This window comes from Apodemus sylvaticus, chromosome 19 (genome assembly GCF_947179515.1).
Source record: "Apodemus sylvaticus chromosome 19, mApoSyl1.1, whole genome shotgun sequence".
Classification (NCBI taxonomy): Eukaryota; Metazoa; Chordata; class Mammalia; order Rodentia; family Muridae; genus Apodemus; species Apodemus sylvaticus.
The window spans coordinates 44,971,941-44,995,684 of record NC_067490.1 but is presented as its reverse complement, the minus strand read 5'-3'; the positions used below and the strand labels follow the sequence as shown (position 1 = coordinate 44,995,684).

The following is a 23,744-nucleotide window of genomic DNA, read 5'->3' as shown; positions in this document are numbered from 1 at the left end:
TGAGCACTCGCTGACCAGTGAGCACTAGCTAACCAGTGAGCACTCGCTAACCAGTGAGTACTCACTAACCAGTGAGCACTAGCTATCTTCTAACTTTAAAGATTATTGTATGGTTTCACTAGCTGAAAATAATTATTATAGGCTCCCCTCCCCGCCCTTTGGAAACAAGATCTCAAAGCCTAGAGCATGCTGGCCTCCAGCTCAGGAGACCTATTTATCTCTCTCCTTGGCCTCCTGAGGGCTAGGATTTCTTGTGGTAAGCTATTATGCATCACTGAATTTAGTTAGCTAGTACATTGTTTCCGTTCTTCCTGTGGAAGTCGGTGACTTACTTTGACCCTGCCCTTTTCTTTGCCATACTATTTTTGTGTTTTCAGTTTCAAGTTTATATTGTCCTCATAAAATGAATGGGAAAATGTAGTTGAAGTATGTGGATAGTGGCTACAGATTCAGTTAACAGTCCTGTCTCTCCCTCTGTCTCCCCACCCCCACACGGAGCTAGAGTCTCCCTGCATTGCCAAGGCTGATCCCAGGCTGCTGACTCAGACGACCCTCATTCCTCTGCCTACTGAGTAGCCGAGACCACAGGAACCGGCCACCACAGCTAGCTGATCCATTTGTCCAATGGCTCTATATACCACTCAGTTCAGCGTCAGAACATTTGATTCGTATGAGAATTTCATTCCCCCCCCCCACCCAATGCTTTCAAACAACATTTTCCACCCAAGCTTTCAGGGGGCTGAGGCAGAAAGATCAATAGTTCGAGTCCAGCTTGGAGTCCATAGTAAAACCCTGTTTCCAAAAATAAATCAATACGGCATGGCGGTACCTCTGTGGTAGAGCGTTTGCCTACCTCGTGAGAGGCCCCAGGTTCCGTCTCTAGTACTTTAATCAACCAATGTTGATTTTAATCAGTTTTGTCTCTAATGATACAGTTTTATTTATTTTACTTATCTGTAAATACCTGTACTCAGTGTGTGCAGGGTAATTGTCTAGGTACTTCCCAGGTACTAACCAAATGAGTGCCTTTATTGTTCGTCATCTTCATCTGACATAGGGGGAAACTGAGGCACGGGGAAATGCAGTCATTTTCCCAACATCACAATCAGCAGGTCCCAGGGCTGGTTCAATCCAGCCATTTTGACTCCAAAGCTCACATGTTTTCCTCCCATATTGTGTGGTCCTTCTCATTATTAAGATTGCTTTTATTGTTTGATTTGATTTTTAATAACTTTTTAAATTTCCTTGATCGACCTTGCCAAAGGTTTGACAGTCTTCTCTAAATTTTTTTTTTTTAAGACAGGATTTCTCTGTGTAGCCGTGGCTGTCCTGGAACTCACTCTGTAGACCAGGCTGGCCTCAAACTCGGAAATCTGCCTGCCTCTGCCTCCCAAGTGCTGGGATTAAAGGCATGTGCCACCACTGCCTGGCTTTAAAATATATTTTATTTTATGAATACTTGTAAGTGCTTGTATGTATGTATGTATGTATGTATGTATGTATGTATGTATGTATACCGTGTGCATGTGTGTGCCCTCAGAGATCCATTGGAGGCTGCTTCATCTACTGGAGCTGGGATTCAGGCCCAGCCACCATGTTGGCGCTGGCAGCTAAGCCTGGGTCCTCTGCCAAAGCAGCCGGTGCTCTTAACCGCGGAGCAGTCTCTCCAGCCCCCAGGCCTTAGGTTTCTGCAAAGAATCAATAGATGTATTGACCCACTTCGTTGCATGTTTCCTATCTTACTCTTCCTGCTTCTCCTTACTAACCCTTCTTTTACGCTCTGTGAAGATACCATGTTTTGTTTGCTTCTACCTGTTTTAGTTAGAAATTCATCTTCTTTTTGATCTTGATAAGGCTATTCATTTTCCTCTAAATACTGCTTTAACCGCATGCTACAAAGTGTGATGCGCAGTATTTGTTTGTATCCAGATGTGTTTTTTAGCTTTTCTAGGTTACTTTAGATGTAAGTTACATAGTTTTTAAGAGTGTTACAGTACGTGGGAAATGCATTAAGATCTTTCAAGCTGGGAGCCCTTTCAAGGCAGAAGTGGGAAAATCAGGAGCTCAGGTTTATCCTCAGCTACATAGGAAGTCTGAGACCAGCCTGTGCTACGTGCAACTCAGTTTCAAAGAAAAAAAAAGGTGGCTTGGTAGGTAAGGCCACTTGTCACAAGTCTGTCAACCCGAGTTCAATTCTGAGGATCTAAATGTAGAGGAGAGAATCAAGTACACACACACACACACACACACACACACACACACACACACACACACCCCACACATGCGATTGGTCTTCCTGTGTTATACAAGCTAGTTTCCACGTTCCCAGGCTCAACGGCCCTGTAATTCTTAGACCCCAAGTTCTGCCATTGTAGTGGGCACTAGCATGGCCTGCTGCATGGTGACCAGAGAAGGTTGTCTGGAGGGCATCAGTGCTGTGAAGAAATGCTGAAACGCCCAGTCTGGTGCATGGTCAAATTCAAGCAGTAGTCATGTTTGCCTGTTGACCTATAACTTACAAAAGGTTCCTTTTTGTCCCGGGCTTTTCAGTATTGTCGTTGGGGTTTGCTCGCTGCTTGCGAAACACTTTTTCAACGCTGCTTTCCCTAAAGACGACTTTGGCTGATGTTAGTTTTTAATACCTGCTTCTGACGGGGTGGTTATCCAAACAGATACTGCAGTTCCTAAGCTTCCATTTTGAACATCCTATCTAGGTTTTTTTTTGGTCAACTTGACACAAACCTAGAGCCAGTTAGAGGGAACCTTAAGAGAGGGATTACCTCCATTCGATTGCCTATAGACAAGTCCGTGAGACATTTTCTTGATGAATGACAGATGTCGACGGCCCAGCCCACTGTGGGGCGGGGCGCCACTACTGGGCAGCTGGTTCTGGGCTAAGACAAGCTGAGCGCGCCGCAGCCAGACAAGCTAGAGAGCAGAGCGGCGCTCCTCCGTGGTCTCTGCTTCGGTTTCTGCCTTGACCCCCCTTCCCGATGGACAGTAAGCTATAAGCTCACGGCATTTATCTCCGCAGCAGAAGGCAAAGCAGGACAATCCTCGGCCATTTTCAGGGTTCTGCCTCCTTCTGGGAAGCGCCTCCTACTTGCCAGCCAAGAGTTTACCTCTGAGTTAAGCCCTCAGCCCCACTGAGGAGGGGCCGTGCTCTGTCCTCTTAGAGTCCAGAGCAGACAGCAAGCTCTGCGTTTTCTCCCAATCGCGGCATATTTCTGGACTTCTTTTCGTGAATTTGCACCGTCTGCATTTACAGTGATACTATGTGCTCTTAAATGTTTTAAAAATTATAGCATTTATTCTAATTCTCCCACTTGGCATTTCCCACAGCAAACTAACCTCTTACCGTGACTGCTGTGCAGCCCTGGCCAGCTATTCCAGATGCTACGCCTTGTTTCTAAGTCTATTGAACAAGTACCAGAAGAACCAGGTCAGTCACGCATGCCTTTGTCTGGTGTCCTCGATGTCTGTGTACTGGCGTGCTTGTAGACCCCGATGTTGAGCGAGTTTTATCTTTTTTTTAAAGGTTTATTTATGTTATTTATATGAGTACACTGTTGCCGTCTTCAGACACACCAGAAGAGGGCGCCAGATCCCATTACAGATGGTTGTGAGCCATCATGTGGTTGCTGGGAATTGAACTCAGGACCTCTGGAAGAGCAGCCAGTGCTCTATGAGCCATCTCTCCAGAGTTTATCTTTTGAATGTATTAGTTCCTACTAGAAGCTTCCTTCCATTCATGGTATAATGGCCTCAGGGGGCAGCAAATACCTGCAAGGATCGAACAGGAAGAATCTGCCTCAGTAAAATAGGGTCATTACCGGAGGTTCCTGATTTAGGGCTAAGGTTGTTACAGGAGGTTCCTGATTCAGGGGTACACTTCAGGGGTTCTATTCTTCCTGGGGATTTACAGACTGCCTACACAGGTGGCCCCGGGTGGGCATGAAGTATACAGTAGGGGCCCCCACTGAATGTCACCTCAGGTTTATGGGGTCAGATGAGCAGCATGTAGCCTGTCCATTTTCACAAGAACCGTGGGGATTCAACATGCAAGCAAAGGCTTGAGCTCATCTACAGGAGATGTACCTTAAATTCACTAATTCTTTGATCATGGTGTATTTTAGAATATGGGATTTCAAGTTAAAGTATTTGAAGAATTATCTGTCTACTACCATCTATGTATGTATGTATATATGAATGTATAGATGTATGTATATATGTATGTTTGTATGTATGTACATGTGTATCTGCATAATATATGTGTGCCTGAGTGTCTGTCTGTGTACCACATGCAGGATGCAGGCAGGGACCCCAGAGGTATTAGATCCCCTGGAAATAGAGTTACAGACAGTTGTGAGCTGCCTGTTTTGGGTCTTGGGAACTGAACCTGGGTCTTCTGCAAAAGCAGCAAGTGCTCTTAACTGCTGAGTCACCGCTCCCACCCTCAGGGTAAAGTATTGATGAAATGATGTAGCTTTAACGGATCAGGAAAAAATGTGTAATATGTCGCTTGCATTTTAAAACTGCATACACACACATATACATATACATATATACATACATATCACACACACACACACACACACTGGCATATGTGTGGAGATGAGAGGACAACTGTATCAGTTGATTCCATGGAACCCAGGGACTGAAGTCAAATCAAGTTTGGCAGTTTAAGTGGAACAGAATCTAATTTTTCTAGGCAAGTACTTCTGCCGAACATGTCTACATTTGTCAGCTTCCATTATTTTAGCCATGTTTTACTGTTTCTTTCAGTGGTGGAGAAATTTCTGTCATTCCCTTCCTTACCTTGCTAAAAGTCCTGGAAACGTAGGGTAAAACTGACCTACAAAGTTTTGACTTTATTTGCGCGTACACATATGCGAGGGATGGGGTGAAAGCTAAGGAGACAGGAAACCTGGGGCAGAGGCAGACAGAGCCTTGCTGTGTAGCCCAGGCTGGCCTAGAACTCCACATGTAACCCAGGCTGGCCTGTCTGAAGTGAGCCTGCCTCAGCTCCCCGAGTGTGCATCATCATGCACTGCGCTGCATCGAGTCTTCCTGTAAGTACCCAGGCCACAGAGGCCGGCACATGACTGCTTTGGGTTTTCTATACACCCATGCTTTAAAATTCGAGAATTTCTCACGTCAGACAGAGCGTGAACTTACTGAATCTACTTCAAGGTGTTTGCCACATGCTGCTCACGTGTCCGTCAGGCATTGCCTAATTTAGGTTTTGTAAACTAAACTTTATGTTTGTAATCTAACTCTAATCTTTGGACAATGAATTAGCCCAAGGATAAACCTTGCTTTCTTGGATATTTTATTTTTATTTGCCTTTCGGGGGAGGAGGGGCTGTGTTTTGGGGGAGTGAGCCGTGTGTCCCCGTGCATGTTTCTGTGAGGTCAGAGGTCAGTATTGGGTGTCCTCTATTGCTGTCCATCTGACATCGTGAAGTGGGGCTTTCAAAGAACCTGGATCTCACGGATTGGCCAGGCTGGTTGCCAGAAGGACACCACCCCACCTGTCCAGTGCTGGGATGACAGTGAGTGTGTCACGTCATGCAGCTGTTTGTGGGGTGCTGGGGACCTGAACTCGGGTCCTCATTCTTGCACAGAAAGCATCTTATCTACCTTCTAAGCCCCAGGAGTTTCCTTTTTAACAGAAAGGGCCTGGGAAGATGGCTCCAAACGAGAAAATGCTTGTTGCATAAGCACCAGACCTGGATGGACGTGAGTCTGTAGCAGCCACAGAAAAGCCAGTGAGCCTGGCAGCCCGGAGCAGAGCCTGGCGGGCACAGGCAAGGAACACCCAGGGCAAACCAGGTTACACAGACTGAATAGTGACCTCAGAGTTCAAGTGAGAGAGCCTGTGTCAGGGTCTAAGTTGGAGAGTGACTGGGGAAGATGTTACTCTCCAGTCAAGTATATCTGCACACACTTGTAAACATGCATAAACATCACATGCATGCGTGTGTGTGTGTGTGTGTGTGTGTGTGTGTGTGTGTGCACACGCACATACAGCACACACATACAGCACACACATACACTCACACACACACCACACATGCCATACACACATACTCACACACATACCACAAACATATATACACACACACACGACAAATACACATGCACACACCATACACACACACCAAACAAATACATACTGCACACATACCACACACACACATACAGACACACACACACATCGCAGTCACATATACCACATACATACCATACACACACACACAAACATACACACTACAAACACACACCATACACATATCATACACACACACCACAAACATACACCATATACACACACCACAAACATACACCACACACACACCAGAAACATATACCACACACAAACATACCACAATCATACTACACACACTCTATCAAATACAAACACATACTGCAAACATACTACACACACTCACACACACACATACACACACACACACACACACATACCACACACATAAAAACATCTCTACTAAAGGTAATGGACACTGGATGCTGAGTTGTCTCTGTTTGTGGCTTAGATGATGGTCCTGATGTCTTTGTGCCAGTGCTGGTGACTTGTGATGTCACCCAGGCCTGTGTGCTTACTATGATTTAGAGGGCGAGACGTCCTAACTTTTAGCGGAGGTAAGGTTGGACAGGCTTCCGTGAGACTGCCTTCCTGCTGCAGTGGCAGTCACCTGTACCACAGAACTGTTGGTGAACACCACATGCCTCTGTTGGCTCACAGCATAAGGTCACGCTCCTATTACGATCACCTAAGTTCCCAAGAAGAGCATCTTGCAAACAGAACCATCAAAGAAACGCTTAATTTATTCCTTAATCACCAAGCGAGTTAATTACTGTGGTGAAATCATATTCAGATGTATTGCCCATTTCCTTTGCATCTTAGATGTTTAAAAGCATCTGACCTGTCCTCAGAGACTTGTCATTAGTCTAAGCATGTGCTGTGCCCTAGGAGGCCTTCGTCCCCCCTGAGGATGGCAGCTTTAACCACCTGTGTCTCCTGAGGGGCTCCTTTTAGTCTCTGCCTCTGCCTTTAATAATCCCCGCCTGCCCTCCTGTGAGCATGCGCTTGAAGTTACTCACATTCAGTAAAAGTAGCTTTAATAATGAAACAGCCAATAAACTTGGCAGTCTAGTACATTCCTGTGTCTCAGTACTTGCAGGAGAATCAGGAGTCTGAGACCAGGCTGGGCTAGGTGAAATTCTGTCTCAAACTCAAAAGCAAAACGAATTATAAAATAGCAGGCTCTTCGACTCAGAGTAGAGCGCTGTGAATATCAAAATGGCCGCACAGAGCAGTCGTGTGGACGGGGCCATGTTGACATTGTTTACTAGGCCAGTTCCCTTAGTCAGGGTGTCACTGCTGTGAGCAGACACCGTGACCAAGGCAACTCTTAAAAGGACAACATTAAATTGGGACTGGTTTACCGGTTCAGAGGTTCAGTCCATTATCATCAAGGTGGGATCATGGCAGCATCCAGGCAGGCATGGCCCAGGAGGGGCTGAGAGTTCTACATCTTCATCCGAAGGGTCCATAGAAGACTGTTTTTCAGGCAGCTAGGAGGAGAGTCCCACGCCCACAGTGACACACTCCCTCCAACAAGGCCACACCTCCTAACAGTGTCACTCAGGGCCACATAGGCCCAAGCATATACAAACCACTACACCAGCCAAGCACCGAGATGTGAGGTCAGAGAGGCCATAGAGGAATTCCCATCCGTGCTGAAGTCAGCCTTGGGTAGTCAGTCTCTGGGAGACGGTCTTCAGGGTGGCACTTCCCAGCGAAGGGAAGCCAGAGAGCCAAGCCAGAGCTGCAGAAAACTGAATGATTCCACAAGCAAGTACTCAAGCCTGACCTGGAGAAAGACATTGCTTGTAAAATGTCTGGCTACTCCTCTAACCTGATGGCCACTCCAAGGATTGCTGCACCGCCGGCTGTGAACTAACTGACCAGGGTTCCCAGGAACTCTCACACTGGAGTAAGGGAAAAAGGAAGCAACGTTCTCCAGTAAACCGACATCACGACCCACTAGACCGGGTGCCACCTCTTGTACATCCTGGAATGGACAAAGCTACAGCCTTCCCCACACCCTCAAGAGCATCAAGACACGGGTGGGAGCCGGCAGGGGGCAGGAGCAGAGATCTAGGTAGTGACCTCCTGAGCCTGGTCCAAGCTGCTCAGAACCAGGCCCTGCATTTTGCTGTACGGATCCAGGAGGGACAAAGGGGCTCATGATAAGGTCCCCCAAAGAATTGTGATTTCCTGCAGTAAGACAGAAGACAGGTTGGAAACAACAGCATGACCCTGAACTCCATCCAGCGAGAAGCCCGGGTGACAACAGGAAACACTCTCGTACCTATGCACAGCAACCAGCTGAAGTGTGACAAAGCCTGATCCCAGAGATGGTGCTGCCAGCCCCTGACCCCGCCCCTGATCCCGCCCCCGCCCCTGACCCCGCCTCCGACCCCCGCCTGCTGACAGAGCCCTGAGCCCTTCCCTGTGAAGATGGCCCTAAAGCTTCAGACCTGTTGCTCTCCACCCCATCCCCAAGTATCCCACTGCCTTCCCTTCATCCCCTTCCTCAAGCTGAAGAAATGGCATCCCAAAGAGTTAAAAGTGAAAATCCGTGGGGTGCGCGCGCGGTGCTTCACGGCTTGCGTGGTGGTCCACGGCTTGCATGTTCTGCCGCGAGTGAACTGCCCTTACCTCAGGAAATGTAGAAGTATTTCAAGCTCACTGATAAGGTACAAGAGGGGGAAAATATGGCTCCACAGTGCCCTCAGTCATTCGGAGAGTGGGCCAGTGTTTTAATATGCTACTATTTGATTGAAGCCTAGACGTTGTAAAGTTGCGCTTTAACACGTAAATGTCTAGATAGGATCTCTTCAAAAGTTAGGAGTCCATTACCTTGCAAGCTGCTATCCTGGTGTATTTCAGTTACTTTTTTAAAGGCAACTTCTAAAAGAAATTAGGCTCACATTTCAGGGCAACTTGAAGGCATGATGACACACCTTCTTTAGTAATGTCACGCCTCCTAATCCTTCCCAAACAGTTCTTCCAACTGGGGACCAAGTATTAAAACTCATTCAAGCCAGGCAGTGGTGGCGCACGCCTTTAATCTCAGCACTTGGGAAGCAGAGGCAGGCAGATTTCTAAGTTCGAGGTCAGCCTGGTCTACAAAGTGAGTTCCAGGACAGCCAGGGCTACACAGAGAAACCCTGTCTTGAAACAACAACAACAATCAAACAAACAAACGCTCATTCAAACTACTATAGTATCTGACCCTCCCAAATCTTATTCTAATATTCTTGATTTTTATTTTGTTTTTTTGAGATAGGATCTTGCACAGCCCAGGCTGGCCTTGAACTTGCTGTGTAGCCAAGGGTAGCTTTGAACCCCCAGTACTAGAGGTGTGTCAGCACTAATATCCTTTTAAATGCCTGTGCATGATCAGGTCCGTGACTGCTCCTGGAAAGACCTTTAGTACCATATCTGCTTCCTCATTAGTGAGATGAATAGGGTGGGGTTGGGGCAGCGTTGGAGACCAGGCCCGCCTCAGCTGACAGGCAGCCAGGGTGACCCGAACTCCTGACTCTTCTGCCTCCACCTCGCACATGCTGAGATCACAGGCGAGCCCCACTATACTCAACTGAAGAAATAATTTTTAAATTGTTGATTTTATCTTACTTTCTTTAACTTTTCAAAAAGGACCTGTGGAACTAGAGAGATGGCTCAGTGGTTAAGAGGACTTGTTTCTGCAGAGGACCCAGGTTCGATTCCCAGCCCCCAATGTGGCTGCGGATCCAATGCCTCATCTGACCTCTTCAGACGTTAAGCACATTTATAGTGATGTATGTGTGAGCCTAATAATACATATAAAATAAATGAATAAATAAATAAATATAAAAATGAAGTTTAAGTTTTTCCAAGTACTCCTTATTATGTCTTTTATTTAACTATTGTAATGTTATACTTTTGAGCTATCATTTTTTTCCCCCGAGTAAGAAAAATACCAAATTCTTCTTTCCCTAAAGCCAAAATATTTGAGAAGAGCAGGGGAGGGGTCAGGCTACCCTGATTAAGTATCTCAAATACTTCAAGTCATTAGCCAAAGCTCCTGTAAGTCCTGGACAGTCTGTTGCTGGTGGTCCCAATGCTTCCGTGAATGCAGCTGCCTTCCCCACGGTGAGCTCCCCAGGGTCACAGGCAGCATGGTGACATGGTGACATGGGGTGATGCTTGCACTGGAGGAAGGCCCTGGTATGGAAATTGGGGTGATGCTTGCCCTGGAGGGAGGCCCTTGATATGGAAAGAATGAGTTTGGGGTCTGTGAGCTGTTGTATTTGTTTCCTAATATTCATGTATGTTCCTTAAATATTTACTGTTCTCTTCCTGGTTTGGAGGAGGGCATGCTACTAAGTCTCCAGTGAAACCAGCAGAACAAAAAGGATAGATTTAAAATCACTCCAGATGAACACAGGCCCAAGGAAACAGCCTGGACCAAATTCCCTCCCCACCCCGAATACATAAAGCTAGTTTCTGGAGATTGCATGCCCCACCCTAATATGCTTCCCTGTGGTTCAGAAGTCTGTACCTGAGTTCTACCTGGATATGGAGGTCTAGAACTGATCTTCAAAGTGGAACTCAGCCCATGGTAGCTTAAGGAAAATTACTACTGCCTGTGATTGTGTCCCAACTGTATGAACTGCCAGATTAGCTTGGCTTGGAGAAATATATTTGAAAGTTTCGTAGTCTCTTGCTGTGCACACCTAACAGCACATGCTTAGCTAGCAGGGATGTTCAGGGGTGCCTTTGCTCTGGGAAGTTTTGTTTATTTCTAAGTCCCATCCCCTACCCCACCCCACCCCACCCCACCCCCAGCCAGGTGGAGGGGCGTGTTCCCAAAGGATTTACCTAGGCAGCCTTCAGAGAGTACTAGAAACCCGGATTTCATATTTCAGCTATGGCCACACCATCCCGACAGGCTAACCTTGTCTGACTCGGCAGCTCAGCAGAGCCCTCCTGGTTCCGATTTGGATAGGAGACACTTCTTTCTTTCTCAGGAGCCACATTAGCATGAAATCAGACTAGCATTTATAGTTGTGTGTGTGTGTTTAAGTCAGTCTACCATCTTCTTCCTTCTTTCTTTCCTTGCTTCCTTCCTTCCTGTCTCTCTTTCCTTCCTTCCTTCTTGGTCTTGTTATGAAGCCTGGTCTATCATGGGACCTGCCAGGCTCGCACTGAAGAGCGTTCTTCGTGCTGGGATCACTAGTGCAAGCCTGTTGTGACTTTCTTTCTTACTTTCTTTCTTTCTTTCTTTCTTTCTTTCTTTCTTTCTTTCTTTCTTTCTTTCTTTCTTTCTTTCTTTCTTTCTTTCTTTGGTTTTTGGATTTGGTTTTATCGAGATGAGACAGGGTTTCTCTGTGTAGACCCGGCTGTCCTGGAACTCACTCTGTAGACCAGGCTGGCCTCGAACTCAGACATCTGCCTGCCTCTGCCTCCCAGAGTGCTAGGATTACAGGTGAGAGCCACCACCGCCCGGCGCCTGTCGTGATTTTCAAGACCATAGAATCTAAAATTGAAAATACACGCCTCTAGTCCTACTTCTGAGGAAGCTGAGGCAGGGGGATCAATGAGTTAGATGCTAGCCTGGGCTACATAGTGAACCCCCCTCCCCCCACACACACAAAGAAACAAAACCAAAAAAAGCTTCACACTGACAAATGTCACCTACACCCTCACACACACACACACACACACACAGAGCGATCTTATCAGATGCAGGGTGCTGCACAGGAAGCTGTGGCCAGTCACTTCCACAGCACACTGAGGGGGAAATCCTGTACGGGGCTCACTGCCGATGGGAGATGTGAAATATCTCTTCCCCATCTGCTGCTGTTTTTGTTAAAGGGGGAAGAAAGAGAGACGACATGAGACAGTACCCAAAGCAAGCGTCTGACCTCTCGCTGCCCTTACGGCTGCCAAGTGCGACTTGAGCATTTAGAGCAGGCCTTTCTGAGTGTGCTGAGCTTTAAGGACGGGGTGGGTGGGCCTCGCTCTTATCTCCACACATCTGTGCTGTGAGAATGGTCCGGGAGGAACGTGAATTCGTATGTTTTTGTAAAGCCACACAAGAGATGGACAGTAGCGGTGTCTCGGTTCGATCCCAGGCTCCACGCTTGCCTTATCGTTGGAATGAATCTCTCTGGAAGCTTTGTAAACGCAGGGTGCTGAGCCTCACAGGCGGTTCTGACTGAGGTCTGGGGTGGGGCCGAGAGCCCATTTCTAAGAAACTCCTGCCTGAGCCTGAACAGAGAGCAGTGGAGAACCTGTAGCACAAACTGTTGAGGCGGTTCCCTGAGACGCGTCCTTCGGTGTGTGTGTGTGTGTGTGTGTGTGTGTGTGAAGTGACTTTTAGACAAACCTCCAGAGGTCTCAAGTGCTCACTCGGGTCACCCTGACATAGGACGAGCCTGGCAAAGAGGGGGGCAAGTGGCAAGACAGTCAAGCGGGCTTCTCAGGTAAGCGTGGGCCATCTCCTCTGCTTCTGCATGGGCAGTGACAATTTTCCACCTGTCTTCTCTCTGTCTCTGTCTGTCTGTCTGTCTGTCTGTCTGCCTCTGTGTGTGTGTGTGTGTGCGCATGTGTGTTGTGTAAGCGTGTGTCCATGGGGGGAGGTGGAGTCTCTCCCCCTTAGCCCTCCCCAGCTCCAGAGACAGTTTCTTAGGGAAAACAAGATGTCCAGTTATGCTGTGTTAGACTCTTCTCCCAAAGTTCTCTGCCAGACTTTTGTCAAAACAAGTAGTCCTGGGATCAGCAGCCATCCTTGGCAGGCACGAAGCACCAATCAGAATAGCCCATGAGGGAGGAATGAGGTGGGGCCCTTGGGACCTTCAGAACGACCCGCCCAGGGGAGGGCTCATGGACCACAGGTACCTAGACAAGAACCCAGTTGTCGATTTGCTACGTGAGACAAGCACCGTTTTGTCATTGAAACATCCGATGTTCCTGTCAGCTTTTCCCTTTGAAAGAGCACAGATGTGTGTAGATGCGCGTGTGTGTACCCACATCTGAACTTCGTAAGTTTACAGCAGACATGTTTGAGAGTAGTGTGTTTTTTCTGTCGACAACACATCTCACTCCCAGCCCTGAAGTGAGCTTGAGTCTCGGGGTGTGGGCAGGGTTGGGGGCTGGGGCTCCACAGAAGCTTTCAGAATAGACTTCCACAGGGACAACACGCGAGTTCTCAACTTCTGTCTATGTAAACTAACTTGTCCAAGTGCTAAGACCATCTGTAGCTCGGGTCTCAGTGGGCAAAAACTGAGACAGAAAACACTTGCCGTCAGCTTGAGTCAAAGCCTCACTTTCCAGGTTAGGGAAGAATTCCTATCAAGATCCAATTAAATGATAGGTCTCATTTGAAGAAGTAGGCACATATTGTCTGCTTTATGGTGTAAATTGCACTCGGTACAAACCAACTGTGCAAGCAGATGGCCTTAATAAGGGAGAAGGAGCGAGCTGAGGAGTGAAGCGGGGCGAGCTTCTGAGGCGCCTGTGATGGCAGCGCTACTACATTTAGAAGCCCATCGAAATGCGTGTGGGTTTGAATTTTGGAAAAACATGAAGGGACTTTCCCCATTTCTTCTGTAAATATCTACTGGGCAAGAACTCTGGTATCAAACGCCTGAAATAGGACTTATGTAAGGGGTAGCCTTTTACAGAGGTCACACGGAGTTCACAAAGACAATCCCTATCTACATTAACACCACAGATCCACCACCTCTTTCCACTTTTGGGCAGGGCAAGGTTGTTTCTTTCTTCTTTTCTTCTAGACAGACTACTATCCAGGATCACAGACAACGCTTTGCAAGCAGGGTCTGGAATCACCAGCTTATTTATTTATTATATGTAGCTGTCTTCAGACACACCAGAAGAGGGCATCAGATCTCGTTACGAGATCCGTTGTGAGGCACCATATGGTTGCTGGGATTTGAACTCAGAACCTTCGGAAGGGCAGTCGGTGCTCTTAACCACTGAACCATCTCTCCAGCCCCTAAAGTGAGCCTCTAGTTCCACATAGTTGTGCTCAGACCTGAAGGGTGGGCAGTCCCTCCAGCCAGGCGTGCAGCAGGAACTCTGATGTGGACATCCTGTTGCAGGAAGAGAGACCTGGAATGGCTGGAGATAGGGCCTGCGAGCAGAGCATCCCACGCTCCCCACGGAGCTAGCTCGGGACAGGCAGTTAGCAGCCCGGAGATAACCCGCCATCCCCTCCTCACGTCCTCTTAGCAGCGGGGCTGGATTGGTTAGGAAGAGCCCTCCGCCCCCTTCCCCTGGCGGCTCCGTCTCCCTGTGCCAACTTGCTCCCACTGGCTCTCTGCCTCCTCCCTGGCAGGAGTGTGCCCTTTGGCTGCCTTCCCGGCCTCTCCGCGGGCACATTCCCAGCGGTGCTGGCAGAGCCAGAGCGCTTGGCTGAGCCCGCCCGCGCCTGCCCGTTCAGCCCCGCCCTCGGCTGCACCCCTGACCGGGCAGAGTCGGGGGTGGGGGTGGGGGTGGGGGGCTGAGCTTGCTCATTCTTTCCGCTCCCACTGTTTTTGTCCTTGTGGAGCCGGCTCTTCCCCCACTCAGCACAGAACCAATGTGCCTTGAAAAGGAACCCAGCCCAGCAAAAGTCTGTTGCCCTGCTATCTTGGAGTGGCAGCCACATTCAGAGGCATGGAATGTGGGTGCTCAGTTAATAATTGCTGATAAAGTGGGCAGGCCATCTCTGTCTTCAGAATGGTCTGCTTAGATCTGCAGTTTGGAGTCTGAGGTCTTTCAGATTGGTCTGGTATATATATATATATATATATATATATATATATATATATATATATATATATACACACATATGTATGTATATATAAAATTATATATTAAATTTATACAATATATATATGTATATATACACACATATGTATGTATATATAAATGTATATGTAATTTATATATGTGTATATAATTTATATATTATATATAATTTATATATGTATATACATGCATATATTTTTTTTCCTCTCAGGCCTGCTATCAGCCCGCCTCCAGTGCTGACAGGATAGGTAAATCAGCATTTTCTCGGGTGTCTGAAGCTTGCCTTTGGTGACATTTATTCTTTCAGCCACCTGTAAGCTAAATAATGTTTAGGTTTTATTTAAAGGTGCAAAAGTCAGATAAAGCAAACTGGAAATCCTGACTCGCCTCTTAAGACGCAGGCAGTTTTAGCCAGAGTTTAAAACAAGGAGTTTTGATTAATTCTCTGGTTAAGGGCGTGCATGGGGAAGTGTTACATTTTCAATTCATTTATACCCACCCCTCCCTTTATCTTAATTCTTAAAGGTCTTTCTAAAATGTTTCCCTAGGCTGGGTAGGAGTTGTCACCTAAGTAGGAGGGGTCTGTGGAACATAGTTTATTTGTTCTGTGACAGCTTGGCATCAGTCCTTTGCCCGTGGCCAGCACCATGCAGGGGGGACGACTATTTTCGGGTGCCGCGGGGAGGGTGTGAGTGTCATGTACTCACTCTGGCTGCCTGTGGGCGGTGTGTGTGTGTGTGTGTGTATGTGTGTGTGTGTGTGTGCATTGTGAGGTGAAGCACTCTCAGTCATACAGGGCAGATGGCCGAACTGGATGCTCCTTCAGGGTGAGGGAACAAGTAGTGGATGCTTTGAAGCGGAGAGACTGTTCTGCTCCCAAGATGAAGAGATTCCACTTCTCCTCCTGCAGTGCACAGACAGGCCACGGGGTGGGGGTGGGGGTGGGGAGCGCCTTTCATAGGAGAAGGGAGGCAACCAGTTTGAGAGGCTGGTGAAAGGTCAAAGATGCCCGGTGCATGCCTTTAATCCCAGTACTCAGAAGGCAGAAGCAGGCAGGTCTCTGTGAGTTTGCGGCCAGCCAGTCTATAGAGTGAGTTCCAGGACAGCCAGGGTTATGTGGAGAAACCCTGTCTTAAACCCCCTCCTCCTAAGAAAAAATGCCTCAGGGCTGTGGGACCTTAGGGGTTGAGGGTAGTTGGGAATGAGGTATTGAAGTGCATGCCCAGACCTCCTTATTCAGGCCCTGAGTGTTCCTCACCGCACAGTCTCCAGAAGCCTCGGTTTCCATACTTTAGGGGAGGCAATCTCCTGTTGGCTTTAGGCCACTATCTCTCAGACGGAAGGTAGCTCCTATAGGAGCTACTGCTGCTGCTAATGCCCTGGAGCTGGTCACAGGCCATTCTGTATAGCAGTGTCCTCTTCTGTGGCCTACCATAGTTAAAGCCATGTATTTATAACTTGTGGGGCCCATAACGTCTGAGCAAAGTGCATATCTGTCCCGGCATTCCACGTTGACAAGAGGAAGACGTGCCTGGCATCCTAATGGAAGGTCAGGCCCCTTAAGGTAGCTTAAGGCTGGAGAGGTGGCTCAGCAGTTAAGAGCACTGACTGCTCTTCCAAAGGTCCTGAGTTCAAATTCAAGTCAACCATATGGTGGCTCACAACCATCCGTAACAAGATCTGACTCTCCTGGAATGTCTGAAGACTGCTACAGTATACTTACATTTAATAAATAAATAATTTTTTTTTAAAAAAAAGGTAGTGTGCTGCTTGTCTGTGTTCTAGCTGACTGTAGCTGCTGATAATTAATTCCATTTTCAGCATAATTAGGAAGTCCAAATGAACTGGTCCTTTTAGACTGTCCTCTCAGGGGTATCAGAAACCTCTCCAGATTCCTTTTCATTTTGTTATTTCAAAACCATGTAATAATGGTGGTGTGAGTGGGCACCGATGTGTTGGTTTAAAAAACTACTGTGAGGGGCTGGAGAGATGGCTCAGGGGTTAAGAGCACACTGACTGTTCTTCTGAAGATCCTGAGTTCAAATCCCAGCAACCACATGGTGGCTCACAGCCATCCGTGATGAGATCTGATGTCCTCTTCTGGGGTGTCTGAAGACAGCTACAGTGTACTTACATATAATAAATAAATAAATCTTAAAAAAAAAAAAACCTACTGTGAACATGGAGTGCCGTTCTCAGGGCCTGGGAAGGAGTGAGGGGTGGAGAGGCTGTGTGTTGAAGGAACTGTTTCTGTTGTGAGACTGCCGGCCTGTGAACCTGGCAATCCATCGTTTGTGACACACTTTGTTGGTTTTTATTTTGTTGTTGTTTTTTGAGATAAAGTCTCACTGGTAGCTTTGGCTGTCCTGGAACTCACTACGTAGACCAGGCTGGCCTCGAACTCTGAGATCCTCCTGTCTCTGCCTCCCAAGTGCTGGAATGAAAGGCAAATAGTATCACTCTCGACTTTGTTGGCATGCTCTTTGTAAGTGTTCACAGCATTTGTCTTGTTAGCTAAGAGATACTTTGTAGACATCAGGTGGGTTGGTCTGGGCAGCAGTAGGATAACCTCTGTGCAGTTCTGGTTTTGGGGTGGAGGAGACTGTTCAGGGCAGGAATAAGAGCCCTGGCCACTTAAAACGAGGCCATGGTCTCGCAGAGACCCTTACCCAGATTCCCGTCTCAGGACTGTTAACTGAGCCATGCAATCGCAGGTGCAGGAACAGCCTTCCACAAGACTGCTTCTGTCGTGGCCTATTTTGTGCTCCCAGCTCTCTGGAAAACATATTTGCAAGAGGTGGGAAGAAAAGACGCCACAGTCAAAGGACAGAAACAGTGAGGGGAACAGGTGGTGGGAGCTGGTGATGCAAACGGCACAATCTGTCATCCCCGTTCCTTGATTTCGCATGCCATCCTTCAGTTGGCACCGCTACTGCCAGGAACCACCCCCTCCCTCTCCCATCGGGCAGGCGGAGAGGCATTGTGGCAGGATTAACTCTTCCTTCCCCGCAGCCACTTCCGAACTGAATCGACTTTGTCACACCATGACCCACATAGATGTTCAGACGTGTCGAGGACCCGGGGCGGGGGGGGGGGGGTGGTGGTTAGCAAAGGCAGCACTTGGTCTGTCCAGATGAATTCACAGGCTCTGGGATAAAGCTGAGTAGAGATAGGTAGAGGGGGTCCCGGGCTGGAGGAGCCTAGGAAGAGGGGGAAGGAAAGGAAAACAGAAATCCGCTGGGGAAGAAATGGCTTGGTCCTGACAATGATTGGGCCAGATGAATAAGCTGTTTGTTAGATGCTTCAGACATCTTAAATCACTTTGCTGCCTCTTTTAACGTTTCCCCATGGGGGTGGGAGACCCCCCCCCCCCAGGGAACACGAACACCACTGCTGTGAAACGGGAGCAGAAACTTGCTGTGTCTCTAGGATGAGACGCCAAGAACAGCTTAGTTCAGACGGCAAAAATGGAAGTTCTCGTGTTCACTTTAGTTTACACCTGGTCCGTGTGTGTCTATTAAGCCTCGTGGGCAGGTTGGTTCCGTCGTTTTGTCAACTTGACACAAGTTGAAAATGCCTCCGTCAGATTGGGCTGTAGACAAACCTGTGGGTCTTTTTCTCAGTTGATGATTGGTGTGGGATGGTCCGGCCCACTGTGGGTGGGGCCACTCTTGAGTTGGTGTTCCTAAGAAGTTTAAGAAAAGTGGCTTGAATGGTAGCCTGAGAGCTAGCCAGTAATTAGCACCTGCCCCATGGCCTCTGCGTCAGTCCCTGCCTCCAGGGCCTGCCCTGACTTCCCTCACAGATAGACCACGATGTGGAAGTGGAAGCCAAATAAGCCCTTTCTTTCCCAAGTTGCTTTGGTCACGGTTAGTCACCGGAGCAGAGAGGGGCCCAGAACACTTTGGACCCCTGCCAGCACATCTGAAGGTCCACGTGTTGGTTTCTCAAGCTGCCGCTATGGTCAGCATTGAGCTTAACAGAAATAGAGCTGGTATAGCATCAGCCAGAGGCACAGCAAAGTCTGCAGAAATTCTGCTCACAGTCAGTGGCTCGGAAAATAGAAAGCAGAATTTTCCATCAAGGAACTGAGTTTCTTGGAAATCCATCCTGGCCTGGGTGTTGGAGATCGGTCTCCTCAGTTCCTTACTTCGGGAGCCTAGGGAGGTCCTTTCTGCATCGGAGGTTGCTTGAAGGAGCTGTTCAGTGGGATTTGGGTGTCTCGGAGAAATCCTGTGCTTACTGTACAGTTAAGGCCTGAGGGCTTCAGCGGTTTTTTTCTAGACTACAAATGGCCAAGCATTTGACACCATCTGACTCCGTGACACCGGGCTCCAAGAGATGAGTGTACTGAGACCTTTGAAAGGCCACTCCATCCCTGTCCGCAGGAGCGCACACGACCCTGTCCGCAAGAGTACACACAGCAGTGTTCCACGGCATCTCAAGGTTGACTTCAAGTTCTGACTCTGATGCGCACTGCTCCCTCTACCCCATCTCTTCCTTCCTTACCCTTTTGCCTTCTCAAAATTTTTATTTGTGTGTGTGTGTGTATGTGTGTACAGGCATAGGCATGTAGCTTCTCCCCAACTACTATGTGGGTTCAAGGGATCGAACTCAGGGCCTCAAGCCTGGCAGCAAGTGCCTTGACCCTCGAGTCATCTCACCTGCCTGCCTCTCTCTCTCTCTCTCTCTCTCTCTCATTTTTTCTTTTTCTCTCTTTTCCTCCACACCCTCCTTTTCTCTCCTCTCTCCGTCTCTCCCTCTTTTCTTTCTCTGTTTCCATCCTTTCTTTTCTTACCTGTTCTCTCTACTTTCGTCTTCCTTTTCCGTCCTTCCCTTCTCTTCCTTCCTTCCTTTTTTCTCTTCCTCTCTCTTCCTCTCTCTTTCTTTCTTTCTTTCTTTCTTTCTTTCTTTCTTTCTTTCCTGTCTTACTACATTTCATAGGCTGGCTTTGAACTCACAGTCCTTGTGAAGTTGGGATTCAGGTATACACTCCTACTCTAGCTTTGAATAGCCTTTCCCCTGCACTCCCCTGAGTCTGTAAGGTCTGTCCCACAGTTCAGTGCGGTTAGCTAAGAAGTTGGCGCACTCTGACTATACAGCGCCTCTGTCTCGCTCACTCACCCTCACGACAGTCACTAGGGGCCCAGAGACCCTGTGTCTCCTGTGACTCTCTGGCTGGAATCCGTCCCCTTTGCTGTCTTGCTCTTTGCAAAGAGTTTCCTCTCTCATAGATTAGCAGGGGCTTGCGGGTAGATGGTGAGTTGTTCAGAACACTGTCCTCTTGGTCTCTGTGTGCACACCCAGGCCTGCCCTTCCAAGCCAGAGCTGGGAACAAATGCTTTCTTTCCAGGGGTGGAGCAGAGGGAGGCTCTCCTGACTGGATGGCCACTGCATGCGAGGGTTGAACTGTCTCTGACAACACCCCCCACACACACACACACGCACACACACGCACAGGCTCCAGTCCTTGCCACAGTGTGGGGCTCTGCCCACCACTGCCCTGCCAGTGTCAGGAGCGTTCCTTCTGGAACAAGCAGGAACAAGTTGGCATTGGCAGATTTGTCTCTGGCAAATCAAAGAGGTGTCCTTTGCCCTTAATCTTCCTCTGACTCCTTGCTGTACCCAATCCCCTGCACTGGACCTCAGGGGCCACCTGTTTCTCTGTACCTTGTCTAAAATGTGCCCAGCCTTTGGCCCCGCCCACGTCCTCAAGCCTGTTGTAAATATTAATCTGAACAGCAAGCCAGAACGGTGGAAATCCCCTTGGCGGTGGAATAAATCCTTAGCTGTCTGCGAGCAGGCAGGGCAGAGGGGAGACATGGCCACTGTGTGGGAGGACATTGGGGTACAGGAAACCCCAGAGTCAAGTCCTGCTCCACTTTGACTAGCCATAGGACCTGCACAGCTTCTGCAGTGCCCAGCGTACAAGGGCTCAGTGCCCGGCACACTAAATGTCACACCCAGCCCAGCGATGGGCCTTAGGATTCCGTCATCATTTCCATCCATCCATCCATCCATCCATCCACCCATCCATCCATCCTTCCACCCTTCCATCCATCCATCCATCTATCCATCCATCCATCCATCCTCCCATCCATCCATCCATCCATCCATCCATCCATCCTTCCATCCATCCATCCATCCATCCTTCCATCCATCCATCCATCCACCCTTCCATCCATCCATCTTTCCATCCATCTATCCATCCATCCATCCATCTATCCATCCATCCATCCATCCATCCATCCTTCCACCCTTCCATCCATCCATCCATCCATCCATCCATCCATCCACCCATCCATCCATCCATCCATCCACCCATCCATCCATCCATCCATCCTTCCATCCATCCATCCATCCATCCTTCCATCCATCCATCCATCCTTCCATCCTTCCATCCATCCATCCATCCATCCATCCATCCATCCATCCATCCACTCATTCAGCATCCTGTGTCCCATTGTCAAATGAAGTAAACAACTGTTCACTGAGACACGGTGTTCTGTAGCTCACATAGCCTCAAACTTGCTACATAGTGGAGGAGGATGACCTTGAACTCGTGACCCTTCTGCCTTCCTCCTTAGTGCTGGGATTACAGGCAGGCAAAACCCCCGACAGTGAAGCCACCCTTACCTCTGTATCTAATTAAAGTTTCTCATCATAGGTTTTTGTTTAATGATTTCCTTTTCTCCTACTTTCCCCCTCCATGCTGTTTCTTTTTTTCTTTCTTACTGTCTAGCCCAGGCTATCTGGAATTCACTATGCAGCCCATTCTGGTCTTGAACTCATGGCAATCCCCCTGCCTCACATTCTCAAGTCCAGATTTTACCACCCAACCCCCACACCTTGAGAACACTTTTAGTGCTTTTGAGGGTGGGGATCAGTTGGTAGGTGTGCAAAGCTCTGAGTTTAATCCCCAGTACTAAATGAACTGGGTTTGTCATTACACACCTGCAATCCCAGCACTCCAGGGGTGTGGTCACAGGACCGAGAGTTCAGGGTCATCTCTGGGCACATAGGAAGTTCAAGGCCAGCCTGGGACACATGAGCTCACATCTCAAAAAAAGCCAATAAATAAAAACACATATTCATTATATGGCATATGTATAGAAAAGTACATTTACACGTGTGTATACCCTAGCAAACAATTTTAAAAGTGCCAGTCACATAACTATAGGTCACTGTTTTACTGTGGGGTCCTTCAGTAGCACAGCGGTTCTAGGCCTGGGCTGCAGGAGAAGCCCCTGTCTCAGTCAGTCAGTCAGTCAGTCAGTCTGTCAGTTAGACAGGCAGACAAGCAGGGCAAACTTACTAACCTGGTTACCAAACTTGATTTCAGCCCTGCTGTTACCCATCCACTATTAGGAAGTGCGGAAGTGCTTGACCTGGGAGCCAGGGTGTTGAGTAGGGAGGGGGGGCGGGGTCTTGAGGGGTGAGAGGAAATGTCTGTACATGTTAAAGGATTTGGATGCTGAAGAAATATTAGCTTCAAAACTTCAATTCACGTGACATATTTATTTTTTAAAGACCACCCAGATTTCGAGGTGAGGGTCCGCATGCCAGGCGTGATCCCGCTCACTCTCAGTTAAGTCGTGAATAAATTAAACCCGAGCGTATTCTCTCCTCTGAGCTGGTAACACTCACTGGCTTTTGTTTGTTGCAGGACTTAGTCATTCGAATTGTTTTTATCCTTGGCAACCTGACAGCGAAAAGTAACCAGGCCCGGGAACTTTTCTCCAGAGAGGCTGGGTGCATCGACACTCTGCTCGCACTGTTTCAGAGCTTCTGCCAACTCGAGGAGAGCTCCCCAAAGCCGCAGCGCCCGGAAGCCAGGCCACAGGCAGAGGCCGAGGACGTGCTGGTCAAGCTGACCCGTGTCCTCGCCAACATAGCCATTCACCCGCGCATTGGCCCAATGCTGGCCGCCAACTCTCGGGTGGTGGGCCTGCTGCTGACGACTCTGGGTGAGGGCCGCAGCCCCAAGATGGATCTGTGGGAGGGCTGTGGGGAGGGCCGTGGAAGGGCTGTGGGGAAGGAGGGCCATGCGGTGGGGAGGGCCATGGGGAGGGTGGTGGGAGAGTCCATGGTGAGAGCTCTGGGAGGACCGTGGGAGAGTCGTGGGGGAGGGCCGTGGGGAGGGCAGTGGTAGAGATGTCAGGAGGGCCGTGGGGAGGGCAGTGGGAGGGATTTTGGGAGGGCCGTGGGAGGTCCGTGGTGAGAGCTCGGCTTACTTTAAGGAATCTCCTTAGCTGTGAAAAGGAAAACCACTTTCGGGGGTTTGGGTCAATTGGTCGAGTTCTTGCCTGATACATACACAGCCCGGGGTCCAGCCTGCAACGCTTAGACCATGTAGGGCGCCCGCCCATGTCTGTAATCCCCGCACTCGGGAAGCAGAGCCAGGGAGGTTGAAGACCAGCGTGGGCTGCACGAGACCTATCTCAAAACCAAGCCAAACCCACCACAAAACCTTTCTGCGTAGCGGTGCCTTTTCGCATCCCAGATTTCAAAACCTTAAGCCCAATAGTGACACAAATCCTTACCAACGAGGACAGTCACCGATCATGCCCTTCAAAAGGATGAACGCTGGGCTCTTGAGATGGCGCAAGCGAAAGGTGCTTGTGGCCAACTCTGACAACCAGAGGGCCATTGCAGGGTCTACAGTGTTGAGGGAAAGAGCCGGTCTCTACATGTTCTGACTCCATCACAGGCCCTGCGGACTGTAACACACAATAGGCAGATAAATACATAAAGGAAAATATTAAAAGGTTAATCCGTTTTTGTTCGTTATTCTATTTTTTTTTTCAAGACAAGGTTTCTCTGTAGAGCCCTGACCAGGCTGGCCTTGA

General features: G+C 48.6%; 1 protein-coding gene across 1 annotated transcript in view; it reads left to right on the top strand.

Moving 5' to 3' along the window:
* Armc2 (armadillo repeat containing 2) overlaps window positions 1-23,744 on the top strand; it is a 110,761-nt gene that overhangs the window by 70,943 nt on the left and 16,074 nt on the right. Inside the window, exons 12-13 of the mRNA XM_052164297.1 lie at window positions 3,343-3,442; window positions 22,562-22,862. Coding sequence (XP_052020257.1) covers window positions 3,343-3,442; window positions 22,562-22,862 — 401 coding nt within the window. The remainder of the gene's footprint in view (window positions 1-3,342; window positions 3,443-22,561; window positions 22,863-23,744) is intronic.